This window comes from Chrysoperla carnea, chromosome 2, assembly GCF_905475395.1.
Source record: "Chrysoperla carnea chromosome 2, inChrCarn1.1, whole genome shotgun sequence".
Taxonomy (NCBI): Eukaryota; Metazoa; Arthropoda; class Insecta; order Neuroptera; family Chrysopidae; genus Chrysoperla; species Chrysoperla carnea.
The window spans coordinates 10452021-10473119 of NC_058338.1; the positions used below are offsets into that span (position 1 = coordinate 10452021).

At 27.9% G+C, this 21099-nt stretch overlaps 1 protein-coding gene across 10 annotated transcripts in view; it reads right to left on the reverse strand.

Moving 5' to 3' along the window:
* The window catches only part of LOC123294017 (disks large 1 tumor suppressor protein), a 1177915-nt gene that overhangs the window by 9884 nt on the left and 1146932 nt on the right, over positions 1-21099 (reverse strand). For 6 of the 10 annotated variants that reach the window (XM_044875072.1, XM_044875076.1, XM_044875075.1 and 3 more), the window contains 5 exons: positions 4724-4949; positions 4292-4446; positions 3986-4235; positions 3482-3584; positions 1790-1843 (listed from right to left, as the gene is read on the reverse strand). In XM_044875072.1, the coding sequence (XP_044731007.1) occupies positions 1790-1843; positions 3482-3584; positions 3986-4235; positions 4292-4446; positions 4724-4949 (788 nt within the window). The remainder of the gene's footprint in view (positions 1-1789; positions 1844-3481; positions 3585-3985; positions 4236-4291; positions 4447-4723; positions 4950-21099) is intronic. The other 4 variants (XM_044875074.1, XM_044875077.1, XM_044875073.1 and 1 more) reach the window with 3 other exon arrangements.

A 21099-nucleotide genomic window follows, 5' to 3' on the forward strand; every position in this document is an offset into this window, starting at 1 on the left:
ATTTTTCCCCATTATAGTAAAAAAACTTATATACTCTTCAACTATTTTCGAGGCAAAACCGAGAAGAAAATGGCGCACCTTGGCCTGGCATCATCTTACGGTCTATAGAAGTGGTACAAATTAAAAATATGCTGTAAGAAATTTCTTGTTGTAAATTTTGATCTTGCATGTTATTCGAAGTTTTCTATGTCTAGTTTTGTAAAAAATGTATTTAAAAAAATTTTTGAAAATTTTATTTGTGTTGTGTTTTCAAAAAAATTATTTTCTCGTGTTAATTTCTCATAAATATTTACAAAAAAAAAAAAAAAAAAAATTTTTGATGCCCAAAAATATATCAACGAAAAATATTGGGTTTAAAATTGGTGTATTTGAATGTATTTGCATAAGAAACAAAAAAAAAAAAAAAGATAAAAGCTATATAAGCGGAAAATATATATGAAAATAAATTGTGAAAACACAAGCAAGAAGCAATCATAAAAAACAAATAATAAATATTGCGATCAAAGAGCATAAAAAAAAAAAAATTCACATCACACAGTAAAGTGGGTAAAAAAAAAGTATATTTTTATTGAAAATTGATATTCATGTATTAAAGGTCGTTTTTTTCCTCAAACATTCCTGTTCTCTATTCTCCTCTTTTTAATACTAAAATATAAATACAAACACGGGTAAATTGAGAACGTTTATATTTTATCATAACGGGCGTTTTTTAGTGATTTAATGCAAGTTAATTAATTAAATTATTTATATATTTATTCAAAAAGTTTTTTTTTAAGGTAGTCGAAAATAAATTCGTCAATATTTATATTGTCTAATAAAATAGTAGAAGAAATGACTACAGAAAAAAAGAACATAAATAGGGAATATCGATGATTGCTTTAATAAAAGCTCATTTATGTAACAAACAAAGAGAAAAATCATTTTAAAAACAACCAAGATATAAGCTGTTCAATATTTTGTTTGTATCTCTTTCTAGCAAAATAGAGTTCTTATAGCAAACATAAAATATGACGTCATATACTATGTCGGATCTCTCTGTCTAATTAGTATTTGAGAAGTTGAAAAGTTCTCCAAAATAAATAAAAGGATGTTTGTATCTATAAACGCCCGTGAGAAGTTGTAACATTTCGGTACTAACAAATATAATAATTTATAAATAATACATGATCCGGGTTAACCTAATCTATATTGTGTTCAGAGATGACACTTCATCTGTCATCTATCTATCCTTGTCTATGATAAGTGACATTACGTTTGTTGACTAACTTCATGGTGTTAAAAATTGTAATTCACTTTAAGATGTAGTTTTTGGGTCAACCTGTGCGCGCGCATCATAAAAATTCACTCTCATCATTTTTTCATAACGCACCTAAAGAAATTCTACTTAAAAAATCTTTGACAATGAAATTTTTTCTTATTTTTGAACAAATATTTTATAAATATTATTCATACGTCCTGCATATGAATTGCGAACATTAGCAAGTTTTTAGTAAGATAAAATATTACACCAGAGAAAATTACTCCCCAAACATTGCTAAAACTATCTTGCAAATTGGACACACTTTTATGTCACACATTGCCACACACATCACAAAACTAAATAAAACTAAAAAGAAAATCTCTACTAGCAAAAAAACAATGCAAATTATTTTTAGAGGTATCAATTAATTTGAAATGTATATTACAAAGTGTCATGGTTCCAATACAAAAAAAAACAAAAAAAAAACAGAATGATAGAGAAAAAAAACTAAAAAAAAGATAGAAGAACAGTGTGATTAATGGTACTTACGCTGGGAAGATGTCTCTGAGTCATTATTTAGGTTGGGAGATTCAGTTGGAGAGGCTGTAAAGGGGTGCAAAACAAACAAGAAATCAAGCAAAAATATTTTTTTCCCTAGTTTTTAATTACGATTAATGACCCCAATAGCCAGAACAGCAAAAGTAGGTTCATAATGCAATTTACTGCAGAAATTTATTTATTTGTTTTATTTTCGGGGTATCCCACGAATGTAAACCTAAGTTGGCAGAAGGGGAGGGATCACGGGCTTCAGCCTAAATAGTAGGGATCATTTTTGTGGGTAACAACATTTTCTACAACTTTTATTTGAAACTTTTTTCTGTATAATGCATAGGTGTATTTATAGTGCTCCCAACTTGTAATACTGTATTGGACAAAGTTTGGAGCGCTATAAATAAAAATCTATGCATTTTACAGAAAAAAAGTTTGATGTAAAGTTATAGAAAATGTTATTATCTACAAAAATCAGCCATACTATTTTTGTCGTACGATGCACGGTTCATGACATATTTGATAAAACCTGTCAACTTGAGTTTACATTCGGGGGTTATTCCAACACGAAACAAATTTCTGTAGTAAATTGTAGAAAGAAAGTACCCGGTTATTGGCCTATAATGAAATGATCGTAGTTTACTACTTTTTATCAATATGTGTTTTGTGTGTTATGTTACGGTCGGTGTTTATATAACACTTTCCCAAAATCTTTTAAGGGAAAATAGAGAAGATAAATAATATAATAATAAGTTCTTTACAAAAATATATCATATTCGATGAAAAAACTTTCAAAAGATTTTTCCGAATTTTTCGCAAAAGAAAATTTTGAACGCCGTTCGTAAACGCTTCCAAAGGTTATAAAAAAAATTGAGACAATTTTTACCATTCTTTCAATCCTTGACGTAAAGCGACAGTAGATTATACAAACTACAAAACTTGAGCTTTTGTTTCAAATCTTGAATTTACACTAATTCGAATTAGATGTAAGCGATCTAAATTCGATAATTTCCCGAGGAGTGCAGTTATTTGAAATTTTTAATGCACAAAATGAGTGAAATGGCAAAATTTCGTCCAGATAACATATTTTAAAATCCGAACAGTGGAGAATAGTTTCGATTTTTGATTGTCCAACTAAAACATCGAATATTATCGCGAAAATGCATTCCTCTCTCTCTGTCTGGATATCATTTTTGTAAAGAATTTATGAAAGTAAACTCAACAAAATATTAATGAGCGAAAATACATCGATTTTACCATACAAAATAAAAAAAATTTCTTGGACACATATATAATAAAAAAAAAATTATAATAAGACTAAAAATAAAATCTAACATTTAATAAAAAGAAAAATCAAAAAAGAAAACACAGAAATTTGCATACAAATACATTTAAAAGAATATTTATACTAAAAAAAGCCATTTAGTTTTTTTTAGTTTCGAGCATCATTTAAAAATTTTGTCGATAAAGTAGAACACATATATTTAAAAAATAAAAAAATAAATAAATTTTGTTTTTGTGAAAAAGTAAAATATTTTAAAATGTAAATTAACATAAAAAAAATGATTTTCCTGTTTTTTTGTGTTATCTTTTTATTATTTATTTTTAATATTATTCATTTTTTTTAAAAACTTTGTTTTTATATTTGTAATATTTATAATTAAAAATTAATATACAGAATTAATTACTTACGTTCTTGATCAGAACCATCCTCAGATTTATCGTCTTTACTTTTCATGAATGGGAACTTTCTACTAAATGAGAAGTTTTTCTTTTTACGATCTAGCGTTGATTGCTGTAAGGACAAAATTTATATTAATAATCAATCAACTCAGAAAAATCAATTTATCGAAGGAAGTTTTGCATCACGATCTTTATTTGTTTTAAATTCATTTCAGCAAAATTTGGAAGCGGGTTAAGGCGCAAAACTTGAAATGTCGGCACTGGAAGCTTATGGGTTGAAATCTCTGCAGTTTTCAATTATAACTGACTTCTGTCCCCTATCCCCTACAATAATTCCCGTATATCTGTCTGGATCAGCTAGTTAGCTGAATTTCTAAAGAAAGTTCTAGTTTTGAAACTTATAATTTCGGGAAATAGAAAAATTATATTCTTCAATACATCAAAGTTATCATTTAAATCTTTGAAGATAACAAGAATAATGAAAATTTTAAGCAGGAGATTGAGCATCCTTACCTTGTCATTTACACTAGGAACATGTCCTTGGAATTTGACCGATCTATCTCGTGCACGTTGTTTTCGTTCCCATCGACGTTTTGATGGTATAATACCCATACCTTGTTCCTCACCGTTAGGAAGAACTCTTCTGGCCTGCCACCATTCGTCATCACTTGCATTTGTAACATGTAAAATATCACCGTAGTGGAAAGCTAAGCCACGACTTGGTAGACCATCATCTTTTAAAGGATCGTAGTCGAATAGAGCTCTAAGAAGAAAGTACAAATTAAAAAAATCCCCAAATTTTGTAAAAGAAATACTTACTTTACGTAAAGAGATCTTTTCTGAGATGTTCGAAGTAATGTTCCCGTCATTGTTTGGTGTGACATTTGTTGTTTTAGATCGTGAATTTTTGCTTCAAAACGATTATATTCCTCAGGTCGATACTGTGCCATAATGGTCACAGTTTGACCCGTACCCTGAAAAAAACAGTTTAATTATTATATTTCATTTTTTTAGATGATGTCTTCTTATTTACGAACATGTCGAAATGTTTAATAATTTATATTATAGAGTCCCGCAAGTCAATCAAGAGCAAGAAAATAAGATCTAGTAAGAGGTTATATTCTAACAAAAATTCTCAATAAAATTCCGTGGGATTTTTCGCTTAGGGTTTTGGGGATCCTAATCCGCAAAAAATTAAAAATATACTTATATGAAAATGTAATCAGAAAAACTAAAATTGTGTTTACGTACGTTTTTACTTACTTTAAGTGCTTGAGCGGCTTCTTCGTGGGTAGCATTACGTAAATTAATACCATTTACACTAAGTATTTGATCGCCCCTCCGTAATTCACCACTAAGATCAGCGGGTCCACCAGCAAGGATAAATGATACAAATATTCCTTCGCCATCTTCACCGCCGACAATATTAAATCCTAGGCCGGAGTTTCCTTTATTTAGGACAATCGTTCGAGCCTCTCTGTAAGCACAAAAGGAAAAAGGAAAATTAAATTTCCGTTACCACTAAAAAATTTACTTTCGCTTAAAATCAACACAAAATATGGTTGGTTTGTATAGGAATTATTGATGATGACTGATTGAAATCAGTTTGTTGGCACAGGATGGATATTCGATGCCGATGACATCATAAATAATGGGCGAGACTTAGGGTAAAATATGATGATGAAAGGGATGATTTGGGGGATGGTGTCTGGACGATGATTGTTGTTGTTAAAATATTACATTGAAACAGTGACAATGTAACAACATAGTTGACATAAATAATAGAGGCACAATTTATACAACCACCTCTGAAGAGGGTGTTTATTATCCTCAAAAACAATACAATGATACCATGTCTATATACCTAACTACACATTTACATATAGTATTATGTGTCGTATACCTACGCATATCACGAAGAATAGATATATTAGCACGAGAACGAAACATATACAGGGTATATCAAAGTCACGACGAATCCCTGGAAAGACCCTTTGACAAGCCAATCTGAAAAGTCCTTAGAAGTTTTTTTGAATCGATACATCATTAACGCGTTATAGCATCGGTAATGATATCCAGTTTATAATTTTCAAAATTTCTCATAATATTTGGACAAGTAAAATTAACAAAATTTAAAAAACCCCCCACAAATTTTTCGGGAACGGAACCCTAAACTTGCGTTTGAAACATATCTTTTGCCTTTTTCCTTAAAGCCTTTTCCTAACCGAGCCAATTTGGGAGATCTCCGCCAATTTTTATTTTTTTTCAAGTTCGGAATTCTAAATTCGCACTTCAAGCTTCAAGCTTCTTTTTTCATAAGATATTTGATAAAACATGTTTTCCAGGATGTCAGCTAAAACTCGTGCCCCCCGCTTTTTGGGTTTACATTCGGAGGATATCCCTGATCATATCCCAAGTAGAAAATCCCTTCTGTAGAAAAATGTAGAAAAAGTTACCCAATTATTAGGCTAGAGTCTCCTATTAATATATCTATTTTTCGTGATGTATATAGTTTTATCATAAAAAGTGAATTGCATATTTTACGCATGCGCACATCCAAATCGAGCTATGTTTTGATTTTATTATGATTTAATCCTATTATTTTGGTATTACTACAAGAGAAAATGCATTTCAAATTTAGTTATGAATCTAACAACCAATATACGTACACCTATAGAATATATGTATATAACGAGTATATGTAGGTACCGTAACCTTACTAAGAATCTAAGGAATCATTCCTTTGGGAAACATAAGGACATGTTCTTTTATTGTTTATCGAACCTCATGTTTAAATTGAATAGTACCTGGATAACCGCACTTTGCTCGGTATTTTTTGAGTTAAAAAGACAAAAATTTTATTACTAATTAAGAACTGTTTAAAATGTCTCCACATAAATACCAATTTGAATGTCCCGGTAATGTACTTTATTTTGTTAATTACGATAAACACCAATAGATGTCAGGAAGAGACATATTTTGCAATTGTTTCAGTTTGTCCTGAAAACACGGATAAAACGACATTTTATAAAAATTTAACCTATCTAAATCGAATTTACGCCCCAAAAACCCTCTGCATAGCAATTTTACTGAAAATCGTTGAAGCCGTTTTTATAAAATCTTAGTAATAAATATCACAAAACTAAAAATTACCTTTTATAGTTTTTTTGTTCTTTCTTCAAAAATTTCCGGCTTAATGTTGCAAAAGGATTCACCGGAAATATTTGTTGTTTATTCTTTGTCATTTTTAGAGACATTTGGAATTGATTTCTTTGTTTTATTTCATACAATAAACAAAAAAATTTAAAAAAAAACTACACTTTTATATTCGTTAAATGTTTTTTTTTTTTAAATTTATCTCACAGTCACAGGTATTTGAATAGAACACATTTTTGTTGCATTTAGAATTTATATTTTCGTTACAAAAATATAAAATAATGAACAATCTAAATTAAAAACAAAATACCATTAAATTTTAATTTGAAAAACTCATTTAGAAATAACAAAAAATGTACGTTTACGAAATAAATAAAGCTGTTTAAATTGTTGTTAAACGTTTTTATATTTTCAGCTTGTTTTTATAAAAATGTTCTTGGATTTTTTTTATATTTTATTTACTAAATAAATTTGTTATAATACTTTGTGAAGAGAAAAAGCCATCTGGACCACTATTGTATCAAATGAATGTATACTCTATTTCAATAAAAAAAGCACGATTTAAAACTTCTAAATGTTATTAGTATTACTATTACATGTGATGAGTACACTTAGAATGTTTCAACTGGTGCGATTTTAATGAAATCGAGTATACCTTTTACTACCGTAGTTTATATATAGTACAGATAGTAATTACAGTTTTAACACTGACTAACGTTTTCAACACTAACATTACAAAAAACTGATTGAGCTTAAATGATAAAATTTGGTAGGATTAATAACTTTTATGGACGAATTTGAAGAATGTAAAATTCTTTACATAAACTGTTCTCAAGTATCAAAATTTTCGTGCTTTTCATAGGGTTTGAGTAAAAAGAAATCGAAGAATTGTATATTTTAAGGGCCAGAAAGTTTTTAAGATTTCCAAAGGTGGTGGAAGATTTCAAATTGGCGCATCCTCCAATGTATAATGACTTATATTTCCTAATTGGGCCCTCTCTTCCTAAAAAATATACCCTCTACAAAAACATTTTTTTAAGGAAAAAAATCCTAAAATTATAAAATATGTATACATATAGTTTCGGAAAAAAGCTCTGAAATCGTGAAAAATGATTATTTAAAATGAAAAAAGTATAATATCTTGGGGATGCTTCGAAATATAATATTTCGAATATTTCAGTAGGTGGGTAATTCTGTTCTAAGTGTTACATTTTTGATTAAGGTGATTGTCTCCCTACAGTATTATAAAAAAAGATTTGGTTTATTGCACGGTTCCATACATATAAACCAAATACATGATTTGTAGTCAAATAATGTGTTATTTTTAGCTTTACAATACCGTGCAACTACAAAAATAAATAATATATTGTGTGCAAGGGCTGCTTATAAATTTGATAATACAGATATCGCTCTTCAATCATCAATACTCATTTTTTATATCATCGACAACCTTATATTTTTATGGTATTATTATAAACAACAAGATTGTCTAAATATTTTAGATAGTTTTTTATCACACTCTCTAGATTTTTTGATATAGAAATATCCAGTTGAAAAGGATAACCTTTGTGATTCATCATTTTTTCGGTCAATTTTGAACGATAAAATAATAATAAACAGCCCGATGACCTAGGAATTTTTTTGTGATTTTTGGAAACTTTGTTAATCAAAAAATGTATTTATAAAGTTTTATTGAAATCCCTAGTATTATTCAATCTCCTTAAATATATCAAGATTTTAAAATAAAACTTTTTGATGCATATTACTCTATTTTATTGTAAATATGTCAATAGAAAGCTGTCATAAAACCGCCATCATAATGTTATCGAAGAAAAAATAGCTATTCATTTTAGAGACTATTCAATGAAACAATGCACAAGTTTCGATTAATTAAAATTTCAATAATAAACCTAACAATTAGCGAATTTTATTATATTTGATATTTATGTGAGTTTATTAAAATCGATTTTTACTAATGAAATATGTGCAAAAATTTTAATTATTAAATTTAATTGCTAACGATACAAAATAAGTAGGCGTGGTTTAAAATATAACCAAAATTAACTTCGACTCCCCTTTTTATCCGTAAAATATATTGTATTATATTATATTGATTTCCGCAGGGTAGAAACGAATATATTAAAAAAAGAACAACTTGTAATAATCATTTAATAATTTAGTATAATGTATGTAAATTTTGGAAAACAAATAATATATCGAATGGTACCTATATTTTAATAGGTGGAAAATTATTAAGTATTTAATTAATACAATCAGTGTATAAATATCAAAAATGTATAGAATGTTTATTAAAAAAGCTTTATAAACAAATGTTAATGTAACAAACGAAAATATAATAATCAATACTACCGGCTGACGAATTCACCCAAAGGCAGTCGAGTTTTGGTGTGTTCGAAGGTTCGGAAGAATTTCTACAGAAACCGAAAATGATTCCGAAATTATTTTTGGCCGAAACGGAATCTTCAGTCGGTCACTGGTTTTTAATTATATTTTTGCGAGTATCACATGATATAAGGTAATTGTAGTCTTGGTCCAGAAATTTGTTATCAAATTTCAAATGAATAAGCCTAATTTTTACGAAAACGACATTTTCTCTTATAAATGTATAAACTTTCCATGACACAGTCTATATTTCTATTAAAACGATAATATCTACTCATCGATAAACACATTTATTTATTAGTCTTTATACAGCGTGTCTATTTAAGTTGGCTCCATACAGTAATAACAGTTATCTAGAGTTTGATTTTGCCTCAACGCATTCACCTTCGCGATCATGTGTAATTTTCTCTTACAAAATTCCTTAAATACACTTCTACATATCTCGAGAGTGATTTTCCAATCTGTGTTCTTTATTATCGATCCTAAATAGTGTAATTTTCTAAACGAGCATTAACATTCCTATTGAACTTTTTCAATTTGTAGCCACTCTGTATATTCGATGTCAAACTTGAATAGCTGAATGTTAATATTTTCAAGACCTTTATAAAGTATAACTTTTTTTTCGTGAACCTTTTAATAAAAAAGTTTTCCATATGGGGCCAACTTAAATAAACACGCTGTATACGTGCTTGTAATTTTTATTGAAAATACAAAAATATTTGTTATATTAAATAAACAGCAGGGAAAATTGTCAAGAGAAACAGAAATACACTACGCCCTAACTATATTTTATAGATCGTGGGAGTAATGAACACTTATTAATGCAATAATAAATGTTGTTACATTCATACCGGAAGTGTAGTATAGGAAAATTAATAAATTAATTATAAAAACTGGTTTTCTATTGCTATTTCGTATTTAATAAAAAATTTAAAATAAGTTCATATATTTGATTCCAGTTCATTAGAGGATTTTATTCAATAATCTGTGTACATTTAGTACGAATAATGTTACAATGACTACGATTCATCAGCTTCAAAAAACGAAAAATTATCTTACACTATTTTTAAAAAGAAAGTCAAATTGAATCATTAAAAAAGTTAGAAATCGACCATTTAATGATCAAATATGAATATTTAGTCCAAATAATGTTACAATAGCCTAAGAGTTTAAAAGTTAATATTCAATGGTCTTGTGGCTTCTGAATGATGATTACCCCTTCTAATAAGAGATTCTAATTTACGTATTCTAATTAAGAAAAAAAAGAGACATGTCATGAAAGTTTATTTAGTCAAATTTGAAACAACTAATAATAAAAAAATTCGAGATATCATTTTTTAAATTGATAAACGAAATTAAGGTTTTAATGTTGTTTGTGAAACACATTTATTATCAGCGGAAAAAACAATAAAATATGAAAATAAAACACAGAATGAATGAATGGCATGAACAAGAAAATATATTGTACTACAGTCAAATAAAAAATTTTAAACATAAAATATTCATATTATTGTTTGTTTTAAATATCAACATATTAACATTTTTTCTTAATTTAATTCGGTATTGTACCGAGAAACACAAAATTAAAGCTGGAACACTACTTAATGATCAGTCTTCAAAAGCTTACAATATAATGTTAACGATTTAGAAGTGAAATCACTCAAATCATACAATACTGTGTTCACGTCTATGCTTACATAGTGATATCGGTAAAAAATTTCTTACCGTATAGCAAAGCGTATAATTAGTGGCTAACTTTGACTAATTTGACTGAGCTATATAGTGCAGCAAATAAACAACCACCATAATAAATAAATAATAAAATAATCTACAAATAAAAAATTTTTGTGCGGTTACAAAAAAAAAAAACTTTTATCAGTAAAAAAAACCTTTAGAGTAATATTTTTAAATAGATGCATCATATGTGTAGACTCTAGAGCTTTGTAAATACATGGCTAATAATAAACATCCACGTAGCTAATAAAGTAGCTATCATACACACGACAGGCGTATGCATACGGTTATAATTAACTTCCTGTTAACAAGTTATTGGGTTCGTCATGACAAACGAAATCGAGTTTGTAAAATTTTAACGTTTTGAAATGTACAAAATATACTTCAGATTACAAAGAATGTTTAAGTTAATTCCAGTAGCTCCAAATCCGTTCGAGGTATGCCTAGGGTAGCGGGTTCGATTCCCGTCGTCACAGCAAAAATTAATGTAATTAATAGTTGTGATGGGCTGGTGTAGTGCACAGTGGATGCATAAAGAGATGAACTCAGCCACTGAAAATAATTGAGGAATTGGTAAATGAAATTATCAGCGGAAAAGGTGGTAAAACTCAGATATGATATCTCAATGGGCTCTATAGCCTTAGTGTGTCCTTCGTGGGCAGCCAATATAACCTAACCTAACATACTCCTGTTATATAATAGAAATTTTAATAGGTTAAATCGATCAATTTAGCACCGTAAGAGATATTACAAAATTAACCTGCTTTAATTAATCTAAATTTGTAAGAATTAATTGAAAGTAAAGAAATTTAATTTCTACGATCGTTTCGGAATGAAAATAGTACATTCATTGAAAAGTCATATCCACCACGGCTTATATTGTGCTGTTGTGCCTTTTATGTGTTTTAATGTTGATTTTTTTGAAATATATGCACAGTATTTTTTTCAAATTATTTAGGTCAATCAATTCTCATATACGAATGAGTCAAGTTTTTATCAAATACAGGCTGAATTTTTTTTTAGTTAACTTGTGTTTTTCAAAATAACCATTTATTTTTAAACCGATGAACCATTACCGACAATTACACTTTTGTACAAATTTTTGTGATAATTTCTTAATTTTTGTATTTTTATTTTATTTTTTAAGTGTTAATGTAATTGTTGATAAAGTTTAACATATCTATTTTTAACTTAATAAAGAATGTTTGTAATGTGTTATATGAATAAATTTAGCTATTGACGATGGTTGCATTGCATTCGAAATATCTATATTTAGCTTAATGTAAGTCTGTTTTTTTTGGATCGATTAATTCGCTGACAAAGCAAAATTGACATTATTTTGAAAACAAGAAAGATTTTGAAATAGCTATGTGAAATTCACATTAATTCAATGGCTGTGTATTGTATAAGCAGCTAATAAAAAATCACCTCTATCAAAAATATCAAATAACTCAAATAGTACCCATATCTAAATAAAAAAAAAACAAAACAGACTCGTTGTCGTTGACGAGTTCTCCAATATTAGAATTATGTATATTATGTTGTTTTTAATGAGATCATTATTTAAATTAATAATTACTATGATATGATAGAGATACTCTTATATTGTGTATGAAGCACAAATAACTAGACAGCAATAGGTGCAACTATACAAACCTAGGCCTATGTATACATACATACATTACTACCTTAACTAATTAAAGGAATGTGATATTTTAAAAAAAAAACATGCATTTTATTAGTTCAAATTGAAATAACTAAATAAAAATTTTTTATAGATGTATAATTTTAACAGATATATTTTTTAGCTGCATGAGATATTTTGGTAATTATATGTTTAGTAAGGTGCAGAATCCAAAAATAATATCCATTTCCCTCTTATCACATCAGATTTTGTTGGGAAACTAATTAAGCCAAAATTCAGAAATTCGATTAAGTGAAGGATTTAGTAGAAATAATAGTAACTCAATTAGAATACTTAAAAATGAGAAATTGCTAATTTCCTTTTTGTCTTTGATGTTTTTTCGCATGCTTTTGTTTTTTATATTCTGAGGTTTTCTAATCCTCCAAAGAATGTGAGGTTCACTCTTGAGTCAGCATCTCCTCAATTATCTCCAAGAATTCTTCGAATTTTTGATTTTTCAAATGAGTTTTGCTAGAAACATGACAGCAGTTTCTTAATCAGTTTCAGTGAGTAAAAATTCACAAAAACAGTTAAAAATTCTTACAGTTGTTTTAGTTGTAAATCTATGTACTTTTCATTTAACAAACAGTATGTAAGAGTATATAAGAGTTTGGTAAATTAAATAGACTCAGCGCAAATTAATAACAAAGCATATTTTTGGATTGAAATTTCTGAATCTTCATATATTTTGAATAAAAGTTTCAAACAAAAATTTTAGTTTTTTCAAATATGAATTGATTTGCAGTTTAAATGATCCTTTAAAGTTTAATGTCAAATTCAAAATTTTTCCCACTTTGAGCCCAAGAACTTGTGTTTGGAACAATTTTCTGTATTTTGCTTACCCCAACATATTTCGTTAAAATTTTTTAATAATGTGCGGCCTGCAATTAATAGACTGTAAGTGGCAGAGTAGTTTGACTCAATCTTAAGCTATTATATTTGAAAAATTGAAAGGTATTGCAGTGTCGACTAAAAAATGATGCGAAATTTACGACCGACCTTCATTTGCATTGCATTTAAAAACAACAATATTTGAAATTTGTAAGACAGTGTATTACCTTCATATAAACATAACTTTAGTTGTTCAGACTACTCATGGGGTTGTGTCAACTTCATCACTCAACCCCGTACGATAGTTTTATCACATTCATGGCTCCATTCGCCACATTTGCTCTCGCGACGAGGTCGAAACGACCTCATTTCGGTTGATTAAAAAAATTTATTGTATTATTCAAAGAAAATTTTTCTGAATTAGGTCTTTAACAAAAAAAGTAATAACATTTGTTTATATATTTTCTGTGTTTAATAAAAAAAAAGGATTAAAAATTGGTTTTAATAAAATATTTTAATTAATGTTATTACCAAATATACAAATATTTTTTTGATCGGAAATAACTACTTTGAGAAAAAAATGTACATAAGAACAATTTGAGTACATAATTAAATATTTTGACCATCTTTAATGATTAAATACAGTTTTTTTTAATCAACTAAACACAATATTAAAATTTTATTAAATTATAATGCATTTTGCCTTCAAGACATAAGATATAAGAATTAAGTAGACGTGGATAGAAATGAAATATTAACAAAATTTCTAGGTCATATTAATAATATTTTATCTTGTATATTTGTTTTGTACTTATTTGTGTATTTTTGATAGAAATGGTCAAAAACCTACACTCATTATTTGAATATTAGTATGAAATGAAAACAAGATCAAATTATTTCAAATGGATATTCATTTGATGTTAGTCTGTAGATATATACAGTGATGGGAAAAAGTTCTCCAATCCTCAAATTATTTTCGAATGAATCAATTAATATACAAGTGAATTTACAAAATTTAAAAAACTTCTGACAAATTTTTCGGGTTCAGAACGCAACACTTCCTAGAGAGAAAGTTTGGTCGTCTCGTCAAAAGGAAGCCACTCACGAAAACTCAAAAATGCATTTCATTTAACAAAAAGGGTTTTGTCCCGCGAACTATTTGTCGCTTGATATTATTTAAACGTTATTAATTGACTCTTAACCTGTTCTGGTGGTTTCACGTGAGAATGTTTTTGTTACGCCGCGCTTGATGTAACAAAAAACTACTAAAGCCGATAATTTTTATATCATCGTCCTCGATAGATTCGTATCGAATTTTTGAATAATCCGTTGTATTTGCATTGAAAAACTTGAATAAAAAATATCTGACTGTAATAGTCCTCTGGAACTCCTCTGGAAAATTTTTGACCTCTACCGTGAATCTCTTGAAAATGATTTCAGAGTTGTCGAACTTTTTTCCCATCACTGTATATTATATTGGGGGCGTATTCTGCATATATGTAGTATAATTAATTGATATAATTATAAAAAATATTATTACCATTTTCTACATATGTCTAACATTTAATTAAAAATAAATTGGCTAAGATATTTTTTTAAAATAGTTTTTATCTAAAAACTTCAATAAAAATCTGTACACGAATGAACAGGTAAGTAAACAAGCTTGGACTAATTGGGTGATTTTATAAACTTTTACTAAAATTTTACTTCATTAACTAGCGTTAAAATACACCACCCATACATTACAAAAGGGTATAGAAAAGGCATTTTCAAGTAGTCTTTTTCCACCGACTAGTTTTGGAGAAACTTATGAAAACATATCATCCATTTACCGTTTTCCCTAAGACCAATGTTAAGTACATATATTTGTTTAGGCTGGCGCTCGTAAATCCTTAATTTGAAAAAAAAAAGCAAAACAGATATCAATTTTTAAATTTTAGACATTGGATCATAGCATTTCTATTTAAAAATCGCCTTTTAGAGGTGACATCAAAGATATTGTAAAAGGTTCTTTTGGAAAAAATCCGATCCCTTTACACTTCCATGTCACAACATCACTAAAAATTGGCCCAAGATGTGAAACCTAATCTTAAAACGATGTTATCATTCGACAATTACAGCAAGTCTTAGTTTCCAAGGTTGGCTCCCAATGCCTAATAATATCTTCCCAGTTTTATTCAATATTGATAGGCTTGTTTTTCCTATTTAGATTCTCCACTGTTTTAATTCGCTTAAAACTAATTTTCTTTATCGCGAATACAAATTTAACGGTGTATCATAAAAAGACTAATTTAATTAATTTTACTTATATACATAAGATACGAATACGATATTTTCCAATACAGTGTATGTACATAGATTAAACATAAACTTCTTAATTAATATTTCAATGAAGTGTGTTTTAACAGAAAGTAAGATGTAATTGAAATGTTTTCTGTGTGAAAAATCGCAGTATTAATTTATTGACAAATATTAATACAGTGTCGTATCGTATTTAAAAAGTTTCATTTATTTAGAAAATTCTATATTGCTTGATTCAACAACTTTTCTGAATTACAGAAAGTAATCAATAGTAGAGTAATTAATACAAGTAGAAAACTTGCATATAAGGACCTCATAATTAGAGGACCCCTGCCCTCTAATTAGAAGTTATAGCGACGATTAAGATAAAGATAATATAGCGAAAATCAATTACGAGATAAAACATTGTTTTATGAAATTTTAGTAACAAATTTTAATTGCTAGTTAAAATTTTGTCGGCCAGTGTGTATTTTATCAGTCAACTTCCACACGAAACATACATATATTATTGCACGGTACATACATATAAACCAAATACATGCTTTGTAATCAAATAATGTGTTATTTTTAGCTCTACAATACCACGCAACTACAAAAATATATAAATATACTGTGTGCAAGTGATGCTTATAAATTTGATAATATAGACATGTCTCTTCAATCATGAATACTCCAACTATAGTCGTCTTTGTTCATCAAATGATGAATCTTCAATGAACTCATAATTAAATTAAAATTTTGTTTTTATATCATCGATAACCTTATATTTTTATGATATTATTATAAACTACAAGATTGTCTAAATATTTTAGATAGGTTTTAATCACACTCTCTAGATTTTTTGATATAGAAATATCCAATTGAAAAGGATAACCTATACGATTCATCTTTTTTTCAACCAATTTCGAACGATAAAATAATAATCAAAAGCCCGATAACCTAGGCATTTTTTGTGATTTTTGGAAACTTTGTTAATCAAATATATTTATAAAGTTTTATTGAAATCCCTAGTATTTCATTCCTTTAAAAAAAAAAAGGCATCTGGGACCTCGCAATTTAGTACAAACATTAACTAAGAATGTACGAGTATGGTTTAATAATATCAGCCACGGATATTTTAGTGAGGTACTGTATTCTAAGTCAGACCAAAAGCTATTAAACAAATCGATTTCATCAAAATCATTATTGAGTAAAAAACATACCAATTTTAGCATGTTTTAAAAGTATCACTAACGCCTCTGATGCAAAAACATAAATATTTAATGAACTTCAATCATAAGTTTAGTTAGATGTTTAGTGTTCGCTGTAGCTGTGCTATAGTAGTTAAGAGTTCGTCAGTTTAAATAAGGTAAGGTAAATAACCTACATTTTAAAGTGTATTTAGTTAGTTAATGTTGGAGAAAGGTACCGATACATTACATTTATAATATTTATTATTTTATACATTTTTATAACATACAAGTAAGGTAAATGCATTTACAAATTAGTGATAAATATCGCTTATGCATACTTAAACAAATTGCAAGTACAACTCTACAAGTATGTACACTTTAATTCAAATAAAAAACACAACTTATTCCAATAAATAGTAGCGAGACCTACGGAATTTTTGACGAGTCGACTAGTAACTACGTAGCCTATTTCTTAAAATTGTTGAATTTGCTACAGTAATTGAGCTGTCAACAGTCTCTGTAGACTCAATAATTTCAAAAGTACAGCTTTTTAAAAGTTTTTAAATATCGAAAATCATAAATTTTTTGCAATATTTTGCTCTTTTGGGAAAGGACCCCGATCACAAAATTCTTTGAAAACTTTGGAGTTAGATAGTTTTCATCATATTGATCAACAGTTCTTATGGACTCAACCCTCAAAAAAACTTCCCTTCTGAGCTACAGCTTTTCAAAGGTTATGCCTACATGAAATATTGATCTTTGATTTCGGTTTAAATTCTTTGAAAATTATGGATTAAGCTAGTTTTAATCATGCTGATCAAAAGTTCTTATGGACTCAAACCTCAAAAACCCTTTCCTTCTGAACCCTTCACGTAGACATAACCTTTGAAGGCTCATAGCTAAAAAGGGGGGTTTTTGAGGATTGAGTCCAAAACAACTTTTGGTCAGCATGATCAAAACTACCTTAATTTCATAGTTTTCAAAATATTTTACCGAAACTAAAAATCAATATCTCATGTAGGCATAACCTTTGAAGGACTGTAGCTCAAAATGTGAGGGTTTTTAAGGGTTGAGTCCATAACAGCTTTTGATCAGCATGATCAAATCTACCTTAATCCATAGTTTTTAAAAAGTTTTAATCCAAACCAAAACTTAATGCATTGTGCCCAGAGTCCTTTGTTTTAGCCAGTACGATAAGTTTAATGGTAAGTAGGTAGTAATTTTATAAAGTAGGTCTCGCAGCCCCAGAGAAATAATATAAGTTAATCGAAAAGTCCTTTCATATTAAAATGATTGAAAAAGAAAAATGTTGCGTTCATAACTTCACTTATTAATTGAATCAAAAACATGAATAAAGTCCTATGAATAGGTTACTCGAATACTGTGGCATAAAAAAAAAAAGAAAATGATACATCGACAGTTTTCTGTCGATTTTACTAATACCTTCTGTAGTCGCTAGAAAGTAAAAGAGCCTTATTCTGTTGAGTTCAATGTTTTTTAATTTGTTTGCAATGTACCTATTTACTTACATTTGATTATAAATTCTGATTATATATCCAAACATACATACAAGCTATATGAATCTCTTAAAATCATTTTTACTCTATGATTAAATTCAAATTATAAAATTTCTTTCAATTATATCGATAAAATCGTCTGTTCTTCATTCTTTAATTACAATTATTTGAAACGATGATTATTAAAATTTATTTATTATTTATTAAATAGTTTAGAAAACAAATTTAAACAAGTGAAAACAAACAATTGACTGAATTAACTGTTGAAATACCATGTATAGACAGTGTAGATTACACTGTCTCATTACACATACATACATGTCACACATATACATATAACTGACATACCCATAAGTACTATACAATTTGCGTAGAATTTGCACTATCACGAATAAACAGTGATGTTTGCGAAAAAATTATTCAAACAAAAGTTGTTTATTTTTTTATAACGAACAGTTTTTTTATTTGAACTTTTGTTCTATCTCTAACGGTTTACAAGATGGGTCCTACGGAACCAAGACACGGAACCAATTGAGCTATACACTATAAAAACTTCAGCTTGATATCTCTTTTCGTTTTTGAGTAATTGTGATGACAGACGGAAAGACAGACGACAGACAGACAGACAGCCGGAAATGGACTAATTATACGAAAATTTTGTTCATAGCATCAATATTTTTAGCGTTACAAACTTGGGACTAAACTTAATATACCTAGGTATATTTCATACACATGGTATAAAAGTTAAAAAATTAAAAAAGAGTAAACAACTCTGTAATTTAATATTGTTAGTTTATTTCAACAACAACAAAAAATAATTTTTAATAATCATTTATTACTTTCTATAATTTTTAATGCAAATTAGTTATGGTTGCTTTTTGTTGTACTTATAATGATGGATTTGATGATTTTTATAAAATGCATTTAATTTGGTATAAATTATTAGCAATCAACAACTTTAACAAAAATATGATTCGAAAATTTCCGGACGGAAATAACGATTTTATAGAATTGAGACTAAGAATTACAATTTGAGGAAATACAGTGCAGATTGATTTGGGGAAACAAAAATTGAGGAATTGGTGTGTCGCATTTAAGATGAAGACACCTTAATAGTTGTGATGGGCTGGTGTAGTGCAAAGTATGTGCATGAAGGAGGTGCACTTAGCCTCTGAAAATAATTGAGCAGCTAATAACTGAAAATATAAGCGGAAAAGGTAGTAAAACAAATTTATGATATCACAATGGGCTCTATAGCCTAAGTGTATCCTTCGTGGACAGTCAATATAACCTAACCTAACCTATAAACAATTAATTGTACAATTAATTATATTTCGCAAATTTAAATATTTATGAAATTTTCCTATGAATTATTAAAATTAATCCATTACCCAGAGGTTACCTAATTATAATAACATTAGCTCAAAATATATGAATATTGGAATTATTTATGTACAAAAATTTAATGCAATAATCATTTCCGTTTTAAAATAAACCAACTCTCACACGTAATCAGTGAACATTTAAAAAAAAAATAAATTGTTATTATTGCATTTATAAACCAGCATTATTGTTAATGATTTAAAAAAAATTCAGTTCTCTGATTTCAATAATATATTGAAATTGTATAGTAAACACACATTGTAGAGGGAAAGCAAATCGAATTTCGTAGGTAACGGAATGATTAATATAATTAATATACAATTATAAACAAATCAATTGTTATTGCTTATTAGTAATAACAATTGATAACGGTACAATATGTTTTTGAAAATAGTCCGATTGATATGAAATTGTAAAACTTCTATAACTTGACCATAAAGATTGAGTACAAAAACTATGTTCTTGTCTTGAATTTGTTTTTGTGAATATTAATCAAATTTTTATAATAATTTAAGAAATCAATATTCATTGTAATTTGGATATGATATACTAGAGTAATTCCCACCCGCTTCGCTGGGTTTAAAAGCAAAGATTGATAAAGATTGCTATCGCTTATCCCCTTTCTATAACACTCGAAATAATGGTAACAATTGTTTAACACCGGTAAAATATATGTATGGTTTTCTATTTTTTTAAATGTATAATATTCGTAATTATTCATTGAGTATATCAGAAAAGATGGCCGTGAAATATTTAATATTGACTATTTTTACAGAAATCTGTAATTTATGGTAATGTCAAATTAAATTAATTTAATTTTTTATTTTTTATTAATATATCTTTATAAATTATATCTCATGTGTTATTCCGAAGTATGAGCTATGGCCCATATCGCCCATATCGCCAACCAATATGGGCCTGACACCCATACTACATTGACTCGACCGCCATAGCTATTATTAATGTTATTAATCTCTCAATGGTCAAATCAGTATGGCGTTCAGACCGATACTGACAAAGTGATATCCACAAAAAATTTCTTACCATATGTATTAATATGATTTTGACATGTTTGTATTATATTTTTGAATCAGAATCAACTAAATAATAATAAATTATTATTTATTTTGCATTTTAGGTGATGTATTATAAATTCAAAGTTCAATGGTTCATTGACACTTTTGATATATTATTTAGTTTTTAACAAGTAATAAATAATAAATAATTTATATTTGTAAACAATTTTATAAAACTTTTATATAATTTAAATACATCTGTTTACTAACATATTTAGGTTTCAAGAGACAAGTTGTTCAAAAACTGAAATATCAATGAACTTGTCCAAAAAACAAAACTTATATTTTCCTGTAGTTCGTAAGAGATTGATTACTAATGTAAGTGCCCTCACAAAAATCGATGTTTTTTGTTATTTTGAACAAGGCCAAT